Source organism: Zalophus californianus, chromosome 3 (assembly GCF_009762305.2).
Source record: "Zalophus californianus isolate mZalCal1 chromosome 3, mZalCal1.pri.v2, whole genome shotgun sequence".
Lineage (NCBI taxonomy): Eukaryota > Metazoa > Chordata > Mammalia > Carnivora > Otariidae > Zalophus > Zalophus californianus.
In genome coordinates this window covers 159301608-159327922 of record NC_045597.1, presented here as the reverse complement: position 1 = coordinate 159327922, position 26315 = coordinate 159301608, and the positions used below count along the sequence as shown (strand labels likewise).

Sequence of the window (26315 nt, the reverse complement as noted above, 5' to 3'; positions counted from 1 at the left end):
AATGTGTCTATCAATTTTTGCCACATTAGAAATTAATTCTGAGAAAGTTTTAAATGTTTATTAATTTAAAAAATAATTGTAAGTAATATGTGTAAATGTTACATCTTTATGAAAAATAACTGTATTTCCAAAACAAAACAAAAATGAAAAGAGTACCATTTTATATATATATATATATATATATATATATATATAAATTTGCAAATATTTTAAATGTCTGGCTTAACGGGTGAGAACTGGATCCTCATAATCGCTTCTGCATTTAATATGATACAATATGTGGCTTTGTTTGGAGTAAAAGAAAATCAAGCCTCACACAGACAAATGATTAGAAAGGGGAGGAGTATTTTAATAGCCTTTCCAGGTAATTGTGATATTTTTCTTTGTTACTTACAGGAGAACCTTGCAAATGGTAGTTTCATAACAGTTAGTTGCAAAGTGGAATCTAAAGTCATACTGATAAACTTGCATACTTTATAACTCACTGGTCTGCCTTGCACTTTGAATAGATCTTTTACCTAGACATAATTTCGTCATACCATGCATTGGTCATTTGGAGAGTATTGATTTACTGAGTGATGTGGATCTTCCAAATGCTAACACATTTCACTGTAGGACTTTATTTAGTCACTTATTTATTTATTTTTTAATTTATTATTTTAAAGATTTATTTACTTGAGAGAGAGGAAGTACAAGCAGGGGGAAGGGCAGAGGGGGAGAGAGAGAGAGAGAATCTCAGGCAAACTCCCCACTGAGCACAGAGCCTGATGCAGGGCTCGATCTCAGGACCCTGAGGTCTTGACCCGAGCCGAAATCAAGAGTCAGACACTCAACCAACTGAGCCACCCAGGCACCCCCCCTGTATGACATATATAAAAATTTTTGTTAAATTACCACCACTGTCATCAGGAGTCTTTAAGTATTGGGGAGCTGTTAAGCGTATAGCAGCAGCTACATGTTTTCCAAAGTTTTAGTTTTCGCTTGAAGGGTCAGATTTTATCATTGGCAAAAATACTGCGTGATTATTTTCTTTGAAGTGGTAGGCTCACTTCATTTTTAAGGGCATGTCTGTCAGATACCCAAGTCTGAATAACCGTATTTTGTTTGTCTGTTAGTTGTTCTTTCAAGTAAAAATGAGATTCCATGAGGAAGGTGGCTAGATCAGCTTGCAAATCAGATAATCACACAAGCACTCTTTCTCATGACCACCGTCCTCGTACAGTATTCTATACAAATTCTTTATGTGCACTTCCCACACGGACTTTTAAAAAGGGGTATACTCAAGGGTTGAGTTTAATATAACTAATAATATGTCACTACCTCATCAAGGACATTCCTAAACGAAAGTGGCATTTTTACCATGCACACGTGGCAGCGAAGAATACAGCTACCAGCGAAATTTGGTGCCATTGACTTAATTTATTTTCACAGGCCAGCAGTTTTCCCACCGTTGCTTTTATACCATTGGTACAAATTTCAGCATGGCCAGAAAGGCAAATAATGTCTTAGTTTTGCCATGAAAATAGTTTTGATGTTCTAGACCTCTTGACAGGGAATCAGGATTTCCCCAGGGGTCCATGGACCACATTTTAAGAACCACTGATAAAGTATGCATTCCTAAAAGGATCCTAGGCTGTGCATATAGAAGGTGTCACCTTGAACGGGTCTATGACTATGAGATATAATTCCGTGTGACACATGCTCAAAAGGCAACTTATCTGCGTCAGGGGCCATGTTAAAGAACAAAGATGTATGTAGTATATGAGTTAAAGAAATAGGGAAACTTACTGGTAGACATGCCCATTTGTAGATCTGCAGATCTTTGGAGTAAGAAGGACAAACAGATCTCTGAAATTGTTGCTAATCTTTATGATAAGCATAACTGAAAGAAAAATACATGAAGCATTATACTACTCATTCTTAAATCCTTCTCTCATTTTTTCATGGTAGTTATTACTTACAGAAGTCTTGCTTATGACGAGAACTCTGCTAAGTACTTAGCATGCATTATCTCACAGAATCCTCCTAACACTAGAAGGAAGATTTTACAGATTAACAAGCTCTGTGGCTCAGAGAAAGTAACTTGCTCAGAATTGCAAGGCTAGTAAGCAGATGTGCTTTTCAGGGTAAGGACTGGTTTCAAAGCCAAAACTCTTGTGACCCCAAAACCCCTGCTCACAGCTTATATACCATGCCATTCTATGGGTTATACAATGCCCTGCGATTTTTAAAAAATAAGAAATGATTAAAAAAATATCATATTTGCTTTCAGATACCCAGTAGATCTAAGTTCCTATGAGTGACAGTTTATTTACTTTTTAAACATAGTTTTGCCAAAAGGTAATAATAACAAGAAAAATAATAGCAAGTTATGCAAAACAAGAATAATAACTGGTCTGAAAATAAAGGAGAAAGAATATGGAATTACGCCAGTAGAGCAGAACAAAGACGTACTGACCACTTACCGTGTGCCAGACATACAGTGTACCAATATGTAGCTCGCAGTCTGATAAGTGAGATCGGTGCATAGTGGTTACAATAATATATTAATTAGCAATCCTTAATGCTAAGTTCTTCCCACTGAATTTTGAGCCAAAATTAATTGTCTTAAATGCTGATTTTGGGGAGAAGGGAATATTAGGGGTAGAGCTAGATTAATATCTCAGTTACATGATACTTTATATATAGTATATTTTAAAATAGCACCATTCACTCATTTATTTATTGAACAAATTCTAATCAAGTTATGCACAGGGGCTTTTCAAGTGTTCCAACCAATTGTTCTCGTTGCCTGGTAAATATATTTTCTCAGGACTTTTAGTGGAAGAATGCTTTCCTTTTTTGGATCAACTATTTTACATTCTGTTGTCATAGATGAGGTAAATTAAACAAGTAAAAATAATTCCAGTATTAACGCAAAATAAATGCAGACAAAAGTCCTCTTGTCTGTGTTCTCCTCTCTACTGATGAGTGTCACCATTTAGGACCTGAAGCTCTGGGGGAAGCTCAGTCCTCTGGGTAAGGCTTGTCACAGAAATATGGATGCATCCACCTGGGAAACTTTTGTTTTAACCTATTACTACACTGGTTCAGCCACCCTCTACAGTCACCTTTCTAATAATTTCTCATTTTCTCTATATAAAAAAGACCACAAAGTCTTGGCTTATTATAAGTAATCCAGTTTACCCCATAATGATACAGTGAATTATATACTTTCCTGAACTTAATCATTCAAGATCTCACTTCCTTCCCTGCAGGCAAAAACCATTATATTTTACACATGGCTCCCAGGTGGTTTTCATCGAGGCCTTCAAAATCTATTTGAACACTGAGAGGTTTACGAAGAGCTGCTTTATCTTTCTTAGTTGACTTTTGTCATGGTACCATTTTGTCCTTGTGTTTTCAAAATGTCCAGTTTTGAAGGCAAAGAAACAACATGGGCCCATATTATGGTTGTGCTTTGTCACTGGGCAAGGAAATTTGGGGTTTTATTTTGAAGTTGATGTCTCTTTTAAATATATTTACAACTTTTATCCCTTCATCACTATCTTTATGTTCATTTGTATCTGTGTATATCATATTTCAGCCCAAAGAGATTTCAGCAAGTATATAAGGAATTTATTAGACTTTTAACTTTCTATTTATGTATATCCTGTCCATAACTTATTCAACATTTAATTGTTGGTGATAGGACTACTTATTAGAAAGCTTTGTAAATTAATAGGTCTAATTATAATAGACACTCCATAAATATTTGATAAACCAACACTTTTTTTTTTTTACTCCTTTAACCTAGGGTTGATTGTCTTCAACATAATTCCTTTCAGACATGATAAGCACCTCTGATGAAGAAGGCAGCCATCAGTTAAATGTAAATTAACTGTTCTCTTGAGGATAGAAGTACCAATGCATTCTTCTGGTTGTTGTTATGATAGTGTTGCTATTTGGGATGCTCTGTTGAAAGTCCAGTAATATATTGGGAGCTGAGTTTTTCCTACTTAGTATGTGACTATATGACTACCTCTCTTCTGTCTAGTAATAGTGGCGGTTTCTAGCCCTACTATATTTCTGGCTAAATCAGATTATGATAGCAGTTCATTGTGAGGGTTTTCCATCACCTTGACAGAGAATGCCAGTACCCTGTGTACTCTGGCTCTGGCGACCTCACAGTTGTCATTTCTCTCTGGCATAGGGTTGTTCAACACTACTTTCTTGTGATGGTGAAAATGTCCTGTGCAATATGGTATTGCACAATGTGACAGTCAAGCACACAAAATGTGGCTCATATGACTGAGGAACTGAGTCTTGTTTTGCTTTTCGTTTTAATTAATCTAACAAAATGTAAATAGCCACATGTGGCTGGTGGCTATTATACTGGGTGGTGCAGCTCTAACGTGCTGCCTTCCTTGATGTTCTTCAAATATATCAAATATATTCCTCCCTACTGTGCTTTTGCTTACTGTTTACTTTGCCTGGAATGCTCTTCTTCATGGCTTGTTCCTCACTTCCTTCAGACCTCTGCTCAAGTGCTGCCTCCTTAAGGAGCCTTCCTTGAGTCACCATATCTAAAATGACTTCCCCTCTCCCCAGTTCTCTTTTTGCATTACTCAATTTTTTGCTTATACTGTTTATTACTACTGATATTTCATTTATGGTCTGTCGTCTCAAAGTCTAGAGAGTTGGTTCAATTTTCTTATGTAATCTTGCACTCATAGAAGGCAGGGGAACGTAATGCTTAAGCGCATGGGATTTAAAATCAGATACGTTTTGGAATACCAGTTCTACTTATAAGCTATGCGACCTCACACAAATTACCTATACTCTCTCTGAACTCCGGTTTTCTCATCATAAAATAGGGGTAAAAATATCCACCTGTAGGATTACTGTGAAAATAAATAAAATTAAGTAAAATTAACATATATTTAGCATTTAGGTCAGTTTTCAGCTCATGAACTTTACATGAATGCTACCATCTATTACTACTTCTACTACTACTACCACTGCTATTATTATTGAAGCTACGTAGACATTTCAGTGCTATGAACACTAATTGACATATTGAAAAATTGGCAAGAGAAGTTATGAAATAAAACTCTTTGTAGAAATTATCAGAGATGAATTGTTGACTAATTTAAATTCAGTTGTGATGTAAGAAAAATCTAAACCAAATAGAGCTAGAATGAATGATCAGGCTTCAGTTTGCAAAGGTCAAAAGTGAAGGGATGGATGGCTATCTTTACAGCAGGATATATTCTGTTACTTGGGAAAAATCACATGAAGAGAGGTGGTAGGCGTTACAAATAGAAAAGGTCAGCTACAGGGCCCATTTTGAAAAAGAGGAAAAAGGATGAGGCTGGAAAGTTTGTGGACTTGGGCATTTTTTTTTTTTTTACATAAATATCTGGGAAGATGCTCCATTAACCTTAATTTAAAGAAAAGTCCCAGAAAACAATAATCTGGTAGTGTGAAGAACTCATTAGAAAAGAACATATATCTGTTTCAGAGGTACAGGTCTGTTATTCATCAGTCTGACACAATTCACAGCATTCACCATACATTATATGTTAAAAAAAAAAAAAAAAAAGAAAGAGGTGCCTGGGTGGCTCAGTCTTTAAGCTTCTGCCTTCAGCTCAGGTCATGATCCTGGGGTCCTGGGATCAAGCCCCACATCGGGCTCCCTGCTCAGCGGTCAGCCTGCTTCTCCCTCTCCCACTCCCCCTGCTTGTGTTCCTGCCCTGGCTCTCTCTCTCTCTGTCAAGTAAGTAAATAAAATCTTTAAAAAAAAAAAGAAAAAAGAAGAAGATAGTAGGAAGGGAAAAATGAAGGGGAGGAATCAGAGGGGGAGACGAACCATGAGAGACGATGGACTCTGAGAAACAAACTGAGGGTTCTAGAGGGGAGGGGGGAGGGGGGATGGGTTAGCCTGGTGATGGGTATTAAAGAGGGCACGTTCTGCATGGAGCCCTGGGTGTTATGCACAAACAATGAATCATGGAACACTACATCAAAAACTAATGAGGTCATGTATGGTGATTAATATAACATAATAAAATAAAATTTAAAAAAACTAAAAAAAAGGACATATATCTTGATTCATTTGGCAGGGCATTTTCTGTCTTGGTTGAAGTAATTGTAAATTTTGTGGTTTAAAAAAAAAAAATCAACCAGAAAATAGATGCCTGAATTGTCAAATGAGCTGAGGAATAGGATGACTTATAGCTACCTCCAACAGAAATCAATGGTCTGGCCTCTCACTTAAGTTACTAAGGGCACTTGGTGGGGACAGGAACCAGACTTGATTCATCTAGTTAACTAACAAGGAATTTTGAGCATCTCTGAAAAATTCAAACAGAAAAACTAAACTTCAGTTACATGGGAATTCAGAAACCTATCCCATGAAGAAGAGGCTAGAAGAGTTGACATGATTTACTCAAGATGTAAGAAAATGAAGAAAAGTTCCGCCATTTAGATGGGAGGATTTTAAGACAGGGTTGTATTGATCGTCCTTTCTCAGAAAGACAGTCTTGTAAGCATTAGGCTCTACTCTACTTTTGTTCAGAGGACTTACACCACTGGCAGGAAGCACTGTAGGACATTGAGAATTCCTTGATTGTCATAATAATAAACCACTGCAACTGGTTAGTGAGGAAATCTATGCAGTGTTTTCATTTCGTTTTGGTTTTTTTCTTTCTTTCTAAAAATTGTCTAGAGACAATAAACAACTTTCTGCCTGGAGTAATTAGAACATTTTGGTGGGACAGGCGCCTGGGTGGCTCAGTTGGTTAAGCATCTGCCTTCTCAGGTCATGATCTCAGGGTCTTGGGACTGAGTCCTGCATCAGGCTCCTTGCTCAGCTGCGAGTCTGCTTCTCCCTTTGTGATCTCTCTTGCTTTTGCTCTTTCTCAAATAAAATCTTAAAAAAAAAAAAAAGGAAAAGAACACTTTGGAGGGAATAAAGCTAGTTGAGACACAACTTGGGGACGACTCTTGTCTCACGTCTTACGCATATTGTGGTTGAGAGGGAATTACAGCCCATGGCAGTGTGACTGAAGAACCTCAGGCAGGCCCTTCTGGTAACTTGTAAGGCAGTTTCACTTTAGAGCTGCTCATTTTGTCGTTCTCTATTTTGACTGCTCTCTCCTTATCTGCTTGAAGATGCTCAAAATGTCACTTAAGCTTCTTCCTGTAAATATTGTCACGCCACCCAGCTCACAGTACACTATTGTTGGACCAGCAATAAAACATTTCTCTCTGTAGATAATTTCTATTGCTGTTACTTCTCTGAGAACCATCTCCCCTTCTGTGATGGGTAGTGACATTACTCTTGTCCCTTGGAAACCTACCTTCTCACACTGACAGCTCCCGGTGTTTATAATTTCCAATGTAAAGGGTTTTCCTGAGGTGCTGCCTATTTCCAGGTTGTTCTTTTTTTAAGATTTTATTTATTTATTTGAGAGAGAGAGAGCACGAGCCGGGGGAGGGGCAGAGGGAGAGGGACTAGCAGACTCCCCGCTGAGCAGGGAGCCCGATGTGGGGCTCGATCCCAGGACCCCGAGATCATGACCTGAGCCAAAGGCAGATGTTTAGCTGACTGAGCCGCCCAGGTGTCCTCCAGGTTATTCTTGATCCAAATAGCGCCTTACTGAGGAACCGTGAGGACTAAGTAAACCAATGCGTGTAAAGTTGTTCACACTGCCTGGCCCAGCGTAAGTGTCCAGTAAGTGGCAGCTCCCACTGTTCATGGGTGGCTTCCCTGCTTGCATGTGTTAGCACTGCGAGAGTCTATGAAAGGAGAGGTGAAGCAGGCCAGTTGGTTGGACCTATGAGAAGAACAAACCCTATCATGCAGAAAGATTATAGTAACTTCAAAGTCTAGTTTTGGAAAATCTCTTTAAATCTAACCAGTGCAAAATGGAAAACCCCTAAAGAACCAATCTAATTATTTAACTAAATGGAACCATTATGCTGACTTTTACTACAGAAGGCAAGCATAATTTAGAAAATGGGGCACTTTAATTCTCTTTTGTTTTCCAATTAACACAATTGCTCTAATAGGAGGTGCTCGTGCTTGAGTATATATGTTCTTTGAGTACATATTTCATATATACTTTCAGTGTCTCTCTCTCTCTTTTTCTCTTTCTCACCAAAAAACAGAATCCTCACCTGTTGACATAGTGGTTCCTTTATTACATTGGTCAGGCTGCCCAGATTATGACCTCAGAGCAAATATCTTTTGCCATCAAAGTGCCCTGAACAGGCCCACAGCACAACTCTACGTTCCCTTCCGGCTATAATTAGGATGTTGAAGTAACAGAGCTCTCAGTTTTTTGCTGATGCCAGCTTACCACAGCAGACCACATGAATTTACTCTTAGTTGAAAGTAGTAAAGAAAATGCCAAGAACATTCATTTTAATTGGTCAACATTATATGGACCTTTAGTGCCACTGTTTTATGGTCCTGTGTTTTAGATTTCTTTCTGCCACCAGCCGTAAGCTTATTATGGTGGATATTCTTATTTGCATTTGATTATCCTTTTTATTATTATTTTGATTGTTAGGTGGTTGCTGATTATTGTTTGAAAACTTCCCTCCTCTTCTGCTTGTTGTTACCTTCCCTAGGTTAACAATTTCATGTGCCCTAATATTTACTAAATTACATATAAAAGACTGACATTTTCACATTGGTAAGGGATTATTTTCCCATCAGAGGGTCCCTGAGACTGGAGGAGATGGCAGAATTTTTTTTTTTCTTAGATGCTTGCTTTGATGTTGCTCTTTCATAGCCAAAAAAAGAAAATGGGTCATGTGGGTAGCGTGTGGTAGTGGTAGTAATGGGGGTGGGAATGGTGGTATACCATCGATTGTTTAATGTAAATAGACATGTTTTCTTCTGTACTGATGGGATTGATTTCCCCCTAGACTCCGGAAAATGTGTGATTTGTAGCTCTAACATGAAAGAGATGGCATAAAATAGGAGAGAATGGTAAAAAGAGAAACGTATGTGAACTCAACTATTCTTAAAGGCTCTGGGAGGACCCAGAAAGTTAGGCATTGATCTGAGTATAGGAAATGTGGTCCTTGTCTTTGGAGTTGACATCATGCCTAACTACGGACCGTCACAGTAGCATTTTAATTATGTACTATTGCTGCTGGTTTTGTAACGTGTGAATAGTGGCTGAGGCCCCTCTCCAGGATCCAGCAATCCTCTTTCCTTGCCATGAAGCCCATCTCATGTAGGCCTATGACCGGAGCAGGGGCGAGTTGTTAATGACAGTCTTCTCTGTAGAGCTTTCCTTCTTTGGTCAAATTGAAGAGGTTCATAAATAACTAATAAAATGGGAACTTATTTCATGCAGAGAGACGATGTTGAAGAAGCAGTTATGAAGATCAAGAATAAGCTTGCCAAACTAGGGTCAACTGACAAAACTAAAACAATTTAGTTACAAGTTTGGTGTCCTTTGTTCAAGGAAAACAATCCAGGAGTTGGGAGAGTATGGTACCTCACAAACAGTGGAGCACCATTTCTGGAGGATCTGGGGCAAGATCAGGTTTTATAGATCATTAGAAGGGGCAACACAAAGAGGGCATGGTTGTCTGGGGTTGCACACCTGACCTTATTTAGAAAGATCAAAGAACAAGAAAATAAGTGTAAAGCCCAGAGCTGGCTTGGTGTTTGGGGATTGGCCGACAGGAAGTACTGTGCTTCTGGTCAAGTGGCGCATTTACAGGGACTAGGAAGTTCAGTCTGCTGATGTGGCACCCTGGGCAAGAGCAGCTCCATGTTGGGTCTAGAAATTTATTTAAACACTAGAGGTTTTTTCTGTTTTGTTTTGTTTTCATTTTTTAAAAAAGATTTTATTTATTTATTTGACACACAGAGAGAGACAGCGAGAGAGGGAATGCAAGCAGGGGGAGTGGGAGAGGGAGAAGCAGGCTTCCCACCGAGCAGGGAGCCTGACTCGGGGCTCAATCCCAGAACCCTGGGATCATGACCTGAGCCGAAGGCAGACGCCCCTGTTTTCACTTTTTAATGAGTGGGGAATATGCAGATAAAAGAGAAATTTAAGTTAATTATAACAACTAGAAAACCTGAACAATGAAGGATTAAAAAACAAATTAGGGAGTGTGTGCAAAACAGAGTATTAATAGTTTATAGTGATATTGAAGTCCATCTATGTGAGTACAAAGTAGTCATTTAAAATTCTTCATTTAAGAAAAATGTTATATCTTTAAGTTAATTTGGAAGTCTTGTATTTTTTTAAAAACATTATTTAAGGATCAAATATCAGGGCTGAAAGAAAATAAATGAAAGTTCTTCCTAATTTTATGAAGTATTGATTTTCCGACTGAAATACCAACTCTTTCTCTGTTACACTCTTAAGGGTAATTATGAGGCTGATGGTAATAATTACTCTCATTTATTGAATGTTTGCCCTAAGCTTGAGGTGGACAAACTATGGCCCATGGCCAAATCCGATCCGCCACCTGTTTTTGTAAATAAAGTTTTATTGGAACACAGCCACCCTCATTTGCTTATCTATTACTTACGGCTGCTTTCACACTACAAAAATAGAGTTGTCATTGCAACAGAGACTGTATGGCCCTGCAAAACCTACAATATTTATTATCTGGCCCTTTACTGAAAAAGTTTGTCAACCTCTGATTTAAGGTAAGCACTATTCTTTGTATACATTATGTTACTTAATTCTTACAACATCTCTAGGAAGTCAGTGTCTTATCCTTCTTCTTTTATAGATAATGAAATTGAGGCTTAAAGATGTTATTGCCTTGTGCAGGGACACCCAGTTAAGTGGAAGAGTCTGGACTTGAACCCATGAGGTCTGATTGTAGAGCCTGCACCTTCTCACTGAGTCCAATTTCTTTGCCATTAGGCTTTAGAGAGGTGGCATATCACGCTGGTTAACAGCAGGGAAGGCTCTGGAGCCAGATTGTTTGAATGCAAATGACCTTGGGCAACAAACGTCTTAACTTCTTTGTGCCTCAGAATATAAATGTCAGCACACCTTACTATTATTAACCTCTTGTTTTGTAAATGAGATCCTAAATCTCCAGAAATTCTTTTAAGTTTGCCAAAGACCTTAATTTACAAATGACAACAGCAGTACTCCAAAGGTAGATAGACCACACATACTTCAGAGGGATAATGGCTTTTGAAAGGTAAAATCCTGAGTCAAATGTTAAAATTTTTTTTCTTAATTTTAATCATCAGGTCCTTCATAGGCAGCAGTCTCAGCCAGCCAAGGAGAGCTCCCCCCCCAGAGAAGAAGCTCCTCCCCCACCTCCTCCGACGGAAGACAGTTGTGCCAAAAAGCCCCGGTCTCGCACAAAGATCTCCCTGGAAGCCCTGGGGATCCTCCAAAGCTTTATTCATGATGTGGGCCTGTACCCTGATCAGGAGGCGATCCACACGCTTTCTGCTCAGCTGGATCTTCCCAAACACACCATCATCAAGTTCTTCCAGAACCAGCGGTATCACGTGAAGCATCATGGGAAGCTCAAGGAACACCTGGGTTCCGCGGTGGATGTGGCCGAGTATAAGGACGAGGAGCTGCTGACGGAGTCCGAGGAGAATGACAGCGAGGAAGGCTCTGAGGAGATGTACAAAGTGGAGGCCGAGGAGGAAAATGCGGAAAAAAGCAAGGCTGCGCCTGCTGAAATTGACCAGAGATAATGTGAACTCCTACCAGGCAAAGCAATACATCGGTCCAAGGATTTTCTGTTTTAATTTCATTAAAAACATTTTTTTTTTGCTTTATTTTATTTTTATCTTTTTTTTTTTTGGTCTGTTTTGTTTTTCTTACCTTTTTTGATGTTTCTTTGTTGCACAGGATACACCTATAGACTGAATAAGTTCAGTATTTCCGAATCAGACATCGCCTTGGCAAAGACACTAAAAGTGTTACACTTTTGCAATTGACTGGATCATAGTAATTATAATCACAGGAGACTCTGCCTTCATTATCCTTGCACTTATGGAAGAGACATCAGGCAAGTTCCAGGATGAAAAGATCTACAAAACAAATGAAGGAAGCTACAAGTGTGTGTGTATATGTATATGTATATATCTATATATTTACATATATATATTAAATTGCATGGGACAGAGAACTTTACAACCCGAAAGAATAGACTGTGAAATGAGTTCTTAAAGAAGAGACTTGTTTATGTATTAAAAAAAAAAAAAAAAAAAACCACTTCACAGTGAGTCGCTTTGGCTTTTTGATAAACTGCGGCCTGCTCTCAGGGTGGGGTGACTATTTTTGAATTCCTATTTATTTTCTGTGTTTGTCCCTGATTTTTTTTTTTTTTAATTCTATGGCTTCCTATCTGGCAGCTTGATGGGTAATTTTTGAGGTATGTATTTAACAAAATAAATCAACACTGCCAAAAAGAAAGAAGAAAGTAAAGTGGAAAAAAAATCAGGGCACCTTAAAATGATATGTCAAATTGCTCTTAAGACACAATGCACACTTAAAATGGCTCGATATGTTCCGTTATTCAACTTGTCATTCCTGTAGTGAACAGATGCATTTCTGTGGAATTCCAAATGAATAAAACTGTAATTCAGTACAGAGAAAACTTGTCCTTTAAGTGCAGTCTTGATCAAATGATATTTTGATGTTGGACGTATGGAATTCATAGTCTGAGCCACGTTTTATTGTGAAACTTATTTACCTGTTCGTGGCTTCAAATCTTAAAATTAATAAGCCTGCTCATTTGAAAGTTGTTTGTTGTTGCTGTTTTCTCTTTTTTCTTTCTTTTTTTTTTTTTTAATAGAAAATAGTTCAATGTAATGTTAAGTTAGAAGTTGCTGCCCAGTTAAAGGGGTTCCCTCTCAAATAAATCTCCATCCTTCCGTCTCCCAAAAGATGTTTCTTATTTCTGTTTCACTTGGGGCTTCCTCCTCTTCGTACACATTCCATCCACCTAACCCAACGTTTGTGGTCCCTGCTCTCATGCCTCATCCTTTCCCTGGTATGGCAGCCTGAACAAGAACCTGTTTTTGAATCATTGTGCAGCTCCAGGCAATAGAGTAAGCAAAGCGATTTCAGTGGAATCACGTACTCATCATAAATGGAAACATCTTCTCAGTTACCTACATAGCAGTTACCTTACGTAAAGCAGAACTAATGCCGACTGGCTGTTTAGTGGAATGAGCATTAAAGCTGCAATCTACTATAGCTCTCCAAACCTCCTGTAGCTTCCTCTCAGAAGCACCAGTAGCATTACTTCCCACTTCTACTTAGAGTAATTGCAAGAGGTGACCTCACCTTCAGGACCTAATCCCTGCTTCAACGTGACCATCAAACAGTCCCACACGGTTGGATTTTTTTTTTGGAGTCATGCTCTCATGCAACCTTGTCAAAGACCTCATGCAATATCACTTTGAAAGTTATTTTCTGTTTACTACACAAACATTGTAATATAACTGTTAATACTATTTATATATTTGAAAGGTATAAAAGGTAGGAGTTAAAAAAAAAAACCTCTATGTGTAGATATTAACTCAGAACTTACAATATACAGGGAGAAGACATGTTGCAATACAAGCTAATTCTAGCTGCTCAGTAACCTCTGGAGTTTTTAAAGGGACATTTTCCTGTACTTTTTCAAGTAATGATGTTGAAAAAATTCTCTTGACACGAGCGTCACATACCTTTGCAAAAGGATGGTGGTTTGCAGTTAAGCCCTGGGCCCGTCCTTCTGCTTCTGTAGTATGCTGCAGCTTTAATCCGAAAGTCCACGCTTGCTGCTTCCTGATCTCCGAGTTACTCTTTCCAAATTGTCTTCTTACACTGTTGCTGAAGGTCACTCTGTACATGTAATGGAAACTGATTTTGCCAAGCTCTTACAAGGTGGTTCATCTATCGATGGCATCCGCATTTGGTATCTTTTACACTTCAACCAAAAATTTATTAGGTATTTTTCAATGCTAAGTCTTGCCTTTTATTTTTTAATTTCACTGCCAAGTTTGCAGTGATTCTAAGTGAATCTGTGGGCATTTTAGCCTGTGGTCTTGCCAGATCTTTGCGAATTACAATGCATATATGTCTATTTATTCAATATCTGTCATATAATATCTATTTGGAAGAAGAAACTTTCTCTTGTAGTGCCTCTTGACAAAGCACAATTTCCCGCCTTTTTTTTTCTTTTTTTGTGAAATGAAAAAACAAATTGTGTTTTATTGCGGTATCAACAATGTGAATAAGGATTAACATATTGTAAATGTTCTTTTTTCCATGTAAATCAACTATCTTTGTTATCACTAAGTGATAATTAATTTTTAACTTATGTGCATTGTTAGGCTGTTAGAATTTTTTGGTTGTTAAAATAAAACGCATTCAATAAACATGACTTTGTTTGTCATGTATTTTACTGGGCATTGCCTTCTGTCCCATTTAACTTTGCATGTGGAGTGAGACCTGGTGAGTGTCAGAAAAACCCACTCCCTTATTTTAGAAGTAAGGGAGCAGCACCCGCAATTACAGATGTTTGAGCCCTGTACTAGGTATGGAGTTAATTGTACATGTGAATGCGTGTACATCTCTGTGTGTTTAGAAATGCACGCATGCTCACATTATGGAGCTGGCAACAGGGAAAGCCATTGCGCCAAACATTTTGTCGTATACAAAGAAAACTCAAATGTATAAAGACATATTTATGGGCTTGCTTCTTTATTTTTCTAGTGAATATTTTCTGTTTATAATTAAAAACCCACAAATGACTGCGTGTCAGGAAACTTTTGGAGCACATATGTCCATGGTTAATGGACATAATAAAAGTCTTTTATATTTAGAGCTGGGGTACCATAATGTGTGCATAGAGGAATGCCGGAAGGATTGATGTATCTGAGAAATGTGAGAAAATGATTTTTTAGAAAGTGCTTACAATGGAAAAAATTGCTCAAAAGACTCAATAAGGAAGGAGCAAGTGCTTAGCTTTAGAACCGGCAAAGAGAAAGTCAATTAAAAAGTGATTTTATTTTCTTTTGATACTGTAAATTGTCTTTTGTGTGCACAATTGTGTGTGTGTGTGTGTGTGTGTGTGTGTGTTTTGCATTTGGTTGACATACAGATGTGATTTTTCTTTCCTTTCTTCCTTAGTTTCACTTGCCTTTTTTTTTTTAGTTAACAGCTCACAGACCATGTGGAGAGGTTTTAAGGACAGTTTGTGAATACTGGGTATTTGCAGAAAAGCAGACAACCCCAAAGCACAGAGGTCTGAGGGTTTTTAAAGAAAAAGTGGAGATTCCATACAAAGCAAAACACATTATTTATGCAAATGTAAATGAGTTCTGCGTTTGGGATAAAGACTTGGAAGGAACGCATGTGTAAGATAACTGACTTCTAGCACAAGTAACTTGTACACGCATGAGGTGTTTTTAGGGGTCCACCGTCATCATAGGTGACAAACTTGAGAGTGGGAGGCTCCGCCCACAAATGGATTGGCTTCTGCCAGAAGGCAGTCTCTGTGCGAGCAACTTCTCTTTCCAAGAAAGAGTACGAGTTTTCTTGACTCTATATGTTAAGTCATATTATAGCATCTGAGAGCCATCACTCCATCGGTTGAGTTTTTGTCTTTTTAAAATTTTTCTTAGAGGAGATCTTTTCCTTTACACTGTTATTTCCCTTTCTATAAAGGTTTAAATAAAGATTTAAAAGTCCCTACATTTTTTCTAAAGGCCCATCATGGCACAATGAGACAGTAAACATTTATTTAAAATGTACTGTATGTCAGATAATTTGCTAGGAACTGAGGTGACAAGGGAAAATACATGACTTGATGTTCTCCTCTCAAGGAGCTTATAACTTGTTGGAAAGTTTTAATATAAGTCCAGGAAAAGTGAAATAGTCATACAGTGGTTGTCTCCAGACAGAGATTTATTTGTTTAGTGAATGGTACAAACATGTGCTATGAATTTGGAGAAGGAAATGATAATTATTTGTGAGCTGGAGTGGTCTTGAAAGGTGGATCACTTAGGATTGGCTGCATATAATGGGGGGGGGAGTAATTATGATACAGACAAGGTAAAAATTTACCTGTTTCTTACAAGAAAGAAATTGCTGAGGTAAGCTGGCTTCATGAAGTTGTCAGGGACTCACGTACTCCCAGCTTCACTTTTCCTGGTGTTCCCATGTTCCTTCTTTCTCATGGTCCAAAAAGATTGCTAGAGCTCTCACCATCACATCCACCTTCCAGACATCGAGATGGAAGGAGAAGTAAAGAATGGCATACTCCTTTTGTGGAGACTCCTTCAAGCCCTACACCTGAATGCAAGGGAGATTAGTAAGTGTTTCTAGCTGTTTTATTAATTTCAGAGACAAGGAGGGATGTGGATATTGGGTAGGCACCTAACAGCCTCTGCCACAGAGGATATCGGGAAAGATGTTGAACATAACTGATAGGAAGAAGATAAGTGAAAGGCGCATTTGCTCGGCGGTTACTCCCTGTACCTCGCACCTCCTCCTCCTGACCACCCAGAGTTCTTTCCCTGGTCAAATTTAAGGATCAGCCCAAGCAACACTTCTTCCAGGAAGCCCTTCTTGATCTGCTGTGCCAGTGTGCTTACAAATTCTTCTATGCTCACACAGTGCCCGAGTATCCCGCCGTCAAAGGACTGTCACAGGACTTGTGGCACATTGTGGTTGCTGTGGTTGCTTGCTGGGAAGGTGTGGAGTCTTTCTTTGCATCCATGCATGCAGGGGACAGGGGTAGGCAGGGGGAGGTGACACAGGTCCCGTGGAGAGAGATGTGACAGTGTTTCTCGGGATGAGCATGCCCCCAGGACTGGCATGTTGAGTCAGAGACAGAAATGAAGGCTGAAACATGCAACGGGGGACAGGTGATTTCAAAAGCTGCCTATCCATTGTTGCCAAGGACATAGTGGAGCCAGGGTGGGAAGCCAGGTCTGCATGCCTCCACAACTTGCATTTTCACCCTGGTATTGCACCACCTCTTGTTTTCATGTCCTAGAATGTCCTAGAAAGGCTGTATGAACTGAACATCAATTTATTGGCCAGCATACTTTATATGAGACGACCTTTTGACTTCTCTTAACACACTTCTTCATAATCTTATCTGAGTATGACATTTCTGATGGAATTTTGTTCTGAAAGCAAAGTCTATTTTTAAAAAACACCATGCTCTGCTAGTAAAACTGTCCCAGAAGAATCTAGAAGTAGCTTCTTCAGGGACATTTTAAAAGGTTTAAAGTGTTACCTTCACATATGGAGAAATAATTACAAAAATATTCCATTAACACTGTAATAAATAGTGCAAAGCAATGATTAATTAAAGAGAGAACTATAATTTATTCACTATCCATTAACAGGCATAATCCCATTTTAACATAAAACAGCAGAGACGAAAGGAATTCTGGGAGGCTCAGTGACAGCTTTGGACTGAGCGTTCCTTGGGACCCTCCCTCAGCTTAAGGAAGAGGTAAGAAGAAAAATTATTTATAATTTCAGTCTGTCTCCAGTTGATTGTGAAGAGGCAGTGAACTATCCTAGTACCTATTCTCAACAGTTTTGCAGCTTAAGTTATTTTTCAGATCCACAGTTTCCTCTGTGGGGAATGAAGCTAATAATTCATATATCTCAGAATTGTTATTATTAAATAGGTAGAAGCATCTAGAACAACCTCTTTTTATTTCCTCTCTCCTTCTGAGAGAAAGAGCAGGATATAATAAAATGTTATAAATGACTTAAAATAATTCAGATGAGTTTTAAAGTAGAATTAAGTCTGATGTTTTCAAAAAGTCAGGTTACAAGATTTCAAGCTTTTGTGCCTAGAGGCGCCTGAGTGGCTCAGTCGGTTGAGTGTCTTACTCTCGATTTGGGCCAGGTCATGATCTCAGGGTGGTGGGATCCAGCCCCGAGTGTGGTTCCATGCTCAGAGCAGAGTCTGCTGGAGACTCTCCCTCTCCCTCGGCCCCATCCCCCCATGCGTGCTCGCTCAGGCTCTCTCCCTCTAAAATAAATAAATCTGAAACAACAACAACAATAAAGCTGATGTACCTAAAGGGTTACTGTGCTCTAGTCCCTGCTTTGTACCTCCTCTCTCCCTCCTTCCATTCTCCCTTATTACATCTGTTTCCTTCCCGCCCTCCCTTCCTTGCTTTCCTTCTCCCTTTCAAGAGCTAGAATGTGGTTTTCTTTATGAATGCGATGTTTTAGTAGCCTTCTGAAAGCTTCAAAGTGAGTTGTTTAAACACGGATGGCACCTAGCTCTTGTTTTTCTCCTGCTTCATCCCTGCTTGTTTTGTTTGCTGATCCTTTCTTTTCTCTCCAGAGCCTTGGGGGCGGGGGTCTGCGGGGCGCACTGCAGGGTTCCTCCTCTGGTCCTCCTCTTCCTGGATCTGCACTCTTTCCTCATTCACTATCTTGATACTTAGGGTGCCCGTCTGCTGACAACACCCCAGTTTCTTCTCCAGGTCTCCAGATTGTTAGTTCCAACGTCCGCTCAGCACCTCCACTTGGTCGGCGCACTTCACGTGGCTCAAAATGACCTCCTTGTCTTCTTCCCAGATGTGCCCCACCCCCCAGCTGATGGCAACTCCAACCTTCCAATTGCTCGGACCTCGAACTGCGGATTTATTCTTTATTGTTTCTTTTCTGTCAGCAAAGTTCTTTCGGGTCTGCCTTCCAAGTATATTCACAATCTGACAAGCTCTCCCCTTCTTTCTGCTCCCAGCTTGGTCAGAGCCACATCCTCTTACCGGATCTGACCCTCCCTGACCTTCCCTTCCCTTCCACTCTCCGGGGGCTTCCTGGGCTCCCACCACATCAGCCTCCTGGTTGCCCAAAATACACAGGCACCCTCTCGCCTTTGCTCTTCTTCTACCTCTAGGCTGCTCGAGGAGAGCTCCCTGCCTACCCCCCCACTCCCCCCAGCCAGGTCACACTCCTCCATCCCCTTCAGTCCACTCAAACATCACCTCTTCAGTGAGGACTGCTCGGACTAGCTTATTGGAAATTGCGAACCAACCCCTACCCCTGCTCTTGGATCCCTTTTATCTTATCCTACTTTAATTTTTTCGTAGCTTTTAACATAATCTATAATTTACTTATTTTTCATGTTTTTGTCAGTCCCCTTACCATCCAATGAAAACACCAGGAGGGCACAAATCCTGTTTTTTTTTTTTTTTTTAAGCCAATAAATGTTTAAGTAGAGTACATTTCATAGTTTTTATCTAGTTGGATTTTTTCAATTTTCAACTTCAGCCAGGATTAGGGTTTGAATTACTTTATAGAGATGAACTTCATCTCAATATTTCTTTAATGCATACCCAAGGCACCTGACACCTCAGGAACCTCTAAGGCTGACATTTGTAAGCCCACATCTGGGTCATTCATTCGGGTCTGCCATTCTCTGCTTTCTTTGAAGATATAATCACTGAACCACAGATTTTGTTGTCTAGCACATCCTCTTATTCAAACAGAAATCCCTTCTCAGGTTGGAGGCCTCCTTGGCTGGAGGCCATGCAGCCTTGTCCCTCAATGACTAGGGGCTTATGACTTTGGAAATCAGCCCATTGCCCCTTTGCTCAGCCCTGCTGTCCCTGAGCAATCACTGGCGCCATCCTAGGCAGCATTTGCTCTTCCAATAACCACCTCACATATTTGAGCTCACGCTGGAGCAAAAATCCCTGAAGTTCTTAGGTTTCTTGTATTAATCATGTGATATAGGTACACAGGAAGCTTACATCATTTAAACTGTATGAATACAGCTTAGATCAAGGAAAGGGATCATCCTATCCTCTTCAAACTAATCAGGCCACATTATAGCATTTTTCTCAGTTCCGGATGACATGTTTCAGAAAAATATTGGTAAATTGATGTATATTCAGAAGACAGAAAGTAGCCAGGATGGTGAAGGGCCTTGAAAGCTTATTTTCTATTCATTTATTCTATTCTGTGATTTTCTTATTCATTAATCAACAAACCAAATTTATGAAATGTCTATTATATTGACATCACTCTGAGGGAAACAAAGTCAGGATCTTTAGTTGACCACAGCAGAACTAACTTGAGCCACATAAGCAGAAGGAGGAATTTGCTAGAAGACATTAGAGTGCTCGGAGAACTCCAGGGAGAGTCAGAAAATCAGGGTTATAAGTTAGAGTCAGTGTCCCAGACTACTCTGGTGGAGACCACACTGCTTCCCCCTTCCCCATGGGGCACAGACATCAGAACTTGGTTCCCTGATCTTGGGCATGGATACCACATGCAGAACCTCTGCCTCTAGTGCCTCTGAGGTCTGGATGGCTCTACTATTGCCCTTAACAGAATGGAATACACATGGTCTACTTTGTGTTAGTCCACTCCTTTCCAAATCAAAGTGTCATGCAGGTGTGACTGATTGAAGTCATCTAAGTCACGTGCAGGGAAGGCTGAGAATGTGAATTTCTGTCTTCTCTCTTGGGGAAATATGGATTCATAGGTGGGAACTTCACCAAACGTAGGAGCCATAGTCAGAGGTACTCAAGGCTGAAAAGCATGCCAAATGGGATGACTAGATTGTGAGCTCTTTGAGGAAAGATACTGTGTCTTATTCAAATGACATGGTGTTTGGTTTGAAATCAGAAAGATCTGGTATGAATCCTGGCTACTCCACTTCTTAGCTTTCTATGACATTGGGCTATAAATAATATGGATCTCAGTTTTCACATTGATAAAAAGATGAAAATAATACCTACCTTGTAGTATTTTTGTGTATGAGAATCATGGTTAAAGCATCTAAAGCATAGTGCCTGCCTGTAAATGATGGGTTTCTCTCAATACCTTTATATTCCTATGACTGAGGATGGTGCTTGGTATAGTGTTCAATTTTTTTAAAAAGTGGGAATGTTTATGGAAGTCATGCCTTCAAGAAAAATACCAATGGGCAGGTAACATGTAAACCTCAAAATACTAAAACCCAAGGTGGCACAACCTAGATCCACTGTGGGTGGGAAGGTCAGTGTCCTCCAAGGTGCTGATGTTTATTTTTATCCATAGAAACTAGGAGCGGCCTCAAGTTATACTTAGTCCTGATATTTTACTCAGAGCTACTGAGTGTGAACTTGGCCAAGGGTAAAATCACATCCATCAATCATTCTTCTTCATGTTTGTATTCAGCTGGATATTACTAAATATTTCCCAATTGCAGGCCAACTCATTAGATTATCTGGGGACACATTTTATAACTAATTCCAGGGTGGGCAAGCATCAGATTTGGGTGCTTGAACATCAGAAGGACCATCAAAACATAAGAGAACTTTCTCTACATCCAAGACAGCTCACAGATAACACTGCTTTGAAAGCCTCCAGGCTCAAACCGGAACAACTGGGTTTCAACCAATACTTACACATAATCAAAGTTGCTTCCTGCAGGTAGTCTTGAGGCCCAGTTCTAGTGGCAGTGAGGAAGCCTATTGCATTGGGAACAGCAGGAAGACTCTGCAATCTTCAGCATCAGCCTAGAACCGGAGCACTTATGCCAAGCCTTTGTCATCAAGTATGCCTCTCAACTATCTGCTACTCTGGAAAATGCTGTTTTGGGAAGACAGTCCATGGTGTCATTGCCAGACATTAGGCTTTCATGGACCAGTAATATCCAACCCCACGAGACTTGGGGACCAACAGAGACTTGTCAAGTTTTATATTGGCAAATAAAACATTCAACAAACAATACTAAATATAAAATGGCATCTGCTCCACCAATATTACATCAGAGAAAGGACTTTTAGCCCCTACCAAAGGTGGGAGGGCATAATCTTAGAATGAAGCATCAGGAAAGTTAACCAATCGGCAATGAAATGTATATGTCTTGGTCTTCTTTTTCTCCTTTGGGGAGCAGTGAAAACTGTATCATAGCCCAGAAGTTGACTGCAGATGACATTTGAGAACTGCTGGTCTGAGGAATACACTGGGTATTTACTTCCCCAGATACTCTATCTTTTGATTAAGTCAGGCACCAGAAGATCCACACTGAAACCAAAATGAGCTCAGCCCACTAAGAATGGACTTAACTGTTTTTTACTGGTATCAAGGTTTGTTCCAAGAAACCGCAGACATGTGGCCCTTCCCATTGCTTTTTTTTTTTTTTAACATTTTATTTATTTGTTTGACAGAGACACAGAGAGGGAACACAAGCAGGGGGAGTGGGAGAGGGAGAAACGGGCTTCCCGCAGAGCAGGGAGTCCGATGCAGGGCTCCATTCCAGGACCCTGGGATCACGACCTGAGCTGAAAGCAGACGCTTAACCAACTTGAACCACCCAGGTGCCCCCTTACCATCACTTTTGCTGTTAAACTAATGAGGCAACTGTTGCCTATAATGTCTGTCACTGGCTCCCAAGTCAAATTCCACTTGAGAAATTTCTTTTAGAGTTGGAAGTAAAAGAGATCATTGTCTCTCCAGTGGAACAGGTATGTTATGTTCTTTTGCTGATAATGAGAACCGTTGAACTTTTTGAGTTACCTTTTTGGACCCAGCTACTCGGAAGCTCAGAGTCAACTCTGATGTTACTCACAGCTACTGAATGAACCCTGTACTTCTAAATAGGGAACAGGGGACACCTGAAATTACCCAGAAAACTGAGCTTAGAGAGTACAGAGTTTTAGCAGCAAGTTATTAAAAAAATTAAACCTAATAAATCCATCCTCCTGAAGAGACCAGCGAACCCCCCCAAGTTCATATTCGGGATATCATGTGATCGTGCGGGTTATTCCCAGCACAGGTGCACTGTGTCCAGGTGAAGAGGCAGTGGAAGCTCAGCAAATCACGTGCTTTGGTGTGGGGTCTGCTTCTGTCCAGAGAAAGAAGCCCTTTTTTCTCATTAGCACCAAGGTGCCCCCTTGCCCACACTCACGCACAAACCCGTTCACTGGTGCCTATCCTCTTTCAGCATCTGCTCCTCTGACATCAGAATTCCACACCTAAATATCTTATGATTTGTGAACACAGGGAGCTCTCCGAGGCTGACCTGGGCTTTGCCAGGGGGTGAGGCCAAGCTGCATCCCCGCTTCGGTGGACTTTGTGCAACAACAGAGCTTTGCCTCAGTAGAATCGCCACCGTTTTTCTCCACCTCTAAGCTTTAGTAGGAAGGCCAAGACAAGAAACAAGAGAGCTACCAAAAGCAACAAAAAATTGTTAGTCAGAACTTTTGACTGATTGGTGCCTCCAATTTCCCCCAACATGCCAGATGTACAGCTTTTTACTGTATGTAGTTACATATGTGTCCTTTGCATAAAGCCTCTCTGGCTAAACCTCAATCCCTAACTATTATATATTCTGAATAAAAGTGAAACATCTCAGCATTTGCAAAAATTCAAGATTTATCAACATATTGAGCTTTTACTAAGTCATGAATTCTTGATTTGTATTCACAGTGCTTTTACATATTCATAGCCCTCTTTAGCCAAAGATCTTCAATATTCATTTACTATGGAGTGGTAAGTATATATTATTCAACTCCATTTACCAATGGGTAAACTGATGCCCAACTGAAGGCCTGATCAGAGAAGCCGAATAAAGAGCAAGATGCTCTTAGCCCTTCAGAGAGAGCTTGCTCCAGCTGTCTCCCTCCAGAAATAAAGGCCCAAGGCCTGCTTGTGATTCTCACTTCTCAAGCATCAGGGGAATCAGAATTTTTCCTTCTGGATTTGTTGGAATGTCTTGGATAGGGTTTTCTCTTAAAGTGCATGGGACACAAGAATAGCCCAGGGGAGTGAAAAATAGCCTTATTCCAAATTGCTTCAAATCCATGATGGCAAAGGTTAATTGAGCAGATTAGTTCCTCTTAAATTTGGGGGAGAACAGGTAAAGAGAATCATTCATTTGCTCCAATAACCAATTAATGGCATTGATTGGGTGAGAAAAATCCTGTCTCTCCCACTTTTATTAGAGAAACAGAGGTCAATTTTCTAAATACCTTCCTTTAATACAACCTATTTCTTTAGTTTCTGAATAATTTGTTAAGGATCCTAACAACATATTTACGAGGTGCTGATTGAAGGGGAATTTAAAACATAAGAAAAACATTTCTGGCCAGATTTAGAAAATTATAAGGGAAGAAATTGGAATGATCCCATAGGAGCAACCAGCCTCTAACACACCACAAAGGAGTGTCAAGACTTACGATTATTTTTGAAACTTCACAAATAATGTACTAAATACATTTCTGTATGGAGATAGTATTCTGCAATAAAAATTTTTTTAGAAGAATGCCTTGTGTGATATTGAAAGGAAGACTATCTCAAAGGGTTAATTTGGGGGAAAAATGGCTATCCTGCCCCCTAAAATGTTCCCTTGAAAGCTGGTAGTCAACAGGAGCAGTCTCTGTTTCACTCCAAAACAAATAAAGTAGACGTAATTATTCAAGATTTCAACTGCATGAATGTCTGTTTTTATCGAAATGTGTTGCTCTTCAGATGGCGAAAAGATGATGCATTGTGTTATTGTTGATTTTTATTAATAAGCACATAATGTAAACCGAACTCATAATAATCTAGAGCGAAAGTCCCCAGTGTCAGAAGTGTTCTGCGTCTGTGTTGTCTACTGTGCTAGCTCTTCACACATGTGTGGAGTTGCCAGATTTAGCGAAAACAAAAGACAAATTTAAAGGCTACGTAGTTAAATCTTAATCGCAGATAAACAACAAATAATTTTTCGTGTGCATATACAATATTTGCATATCATGTAATGTTTGGTTCAATAAATGTTAGCTATTATTATTATCGAATATTAGTATTAATTCATTTTATTTGTGTTTGGCTAGAAAGGAGTCCATAGATATGCAGTGCAAAAGAAAGTTCTTTGAGGTGGTAATGGAAAACCATGAAATCAAAGTCCTATAATGTAGAATACAATGGATCCTGATTTTTTCTGGACTCTGTAGGCTTTCACCATTTAGTAGCCAAAAACTATGGCTGGAGACCAAGATGCATCTTTACATTTTTTTCTTTAGCATCTAACTACAATCTGAATTTCCAGGTTACCTCAATTTATGCAACAAGTGTGTCTCCTGAAAAGTTGCTTTGGGTCAGTTTTACCTGAATCAAATAACTCAGGATTCGTGCTCTGTTTAAAAGAATACTGAGATGGGAAAATATGTATATCTATGTGTACACACACACACACACACATACACACACACGTACCCACATATAAATGACAAATTATCATATATAACAAATCATCAACCCCATCATTTAAAACAGTTTTGATATGCATATCTAAGTTCTTTGAAGTATGGTGTTTCCATGAATATCTGGGCAGGGAACAGATGGCACATGCAAAGTGTTTAACTAAAATGAGGTTAATGAAGGGCCTGTTTATAGAGGTGTGGTTAGTGTTAAAGGAACCAAGAACGGATGCTGGGCACCCGAGGGCTGAGCAATGGGGGCAGCTCTTACAATGCATAGGTAATAAGAGGCCAGAAGGTTGAGGGTTAAGAGGTGCTATGTGGCTGGATCTTTGGCCTCAGACACTGAAGACCACAGCAAGGCCCTCGGGGGCAGGGGGTGTGCATAAAACCCTTGTTCCCCTTCTGTGTTTCGGTTCCTCCCATTGGCCCAAACCAACTTGAAGCCAGTGGCCAGAGGGGTCTGCATGATGGAAACAAGAGAAGTCATACTCCTGGCACAGAGCAGGGCAATGGAGGGTGAGGGATAGATCTGAGGGGAAGAGAGAGAATGGCCGACACAGAGAGTACACACTCTTCATCTTTTTTCTGAGACTCAAGTCACATGTTTGTGAGTATTATGGAAATAGACAAACGAAGTCCCTGTGCCTGTGTATGAGTTTTCATCACTGAGTTAGTTTGGAAAATCTTATGCAAAATTAAGTCAGTCTTAGGATGTCTAGTCAGTTTTGTACATATAAGGAGTGTTGAATGTTGGAGTCAAATTATTTATGTGGAACACAGACAAGAATTTTGCCCTAAAGTTGTATTTTGTGCGATATGAGTATCAACCACACTAAAAGCAATTATTTTCACATGTTGCAATATATCAAGATAACAACAGTACTCTGTCTTGTTCTCAGGCTCATGTGCATACACTCTCTATTCAGAAGAACCACATGGTTAAAATGAAGATAATTCTCACAGTAATTGGTGGTTTCTTATAAGATTTTATTGGGGGGTAAAGGAATATCTAATTTGTTTATGGAAGTTTGTATTACTCAGTGCTGCCATCTTTCTCATGTGCAGTAGAGAAGTATTTTAAAAAATTAATAAAGAATCCTTCCCTTTGTGAGGAACTACTACATAGAGTCGGTGAAAAAAGAAAGGGGCCAAGGCACCA

The 26315-nt window shown here is 39.6% G+C and overlaps 1 protein-coding gene across 10 annotated transcripts in view; it reads left to right on the top strand.

The window, feature by feature from the left end:
- Nucleotides 1-14388, top strand: part of SATB2 (SATB homeobox 2) — a 252372-nt gene extending 237984 nt beyond the window's left edge. For all 10 annotated transcript variants that reach the window (XM_027591193.2, XM_027591190.1, XM_027591187.1 and 7 more), the window contains one exon: nucleotides 11231-14388. In XM_027591193.2, coding sequence (XP_027446994.1) covers nucleotides 11231-11692 — 462 coding nt within the window. In that variant the 3' untranslated portion in view covers nucleotides 11693-14388. The remainder of the gene's footprint in view (nucleotides 1-11230) is intronic.
- Nucleotides 14389-26315: the final 11927 nt, after the last annotated feature.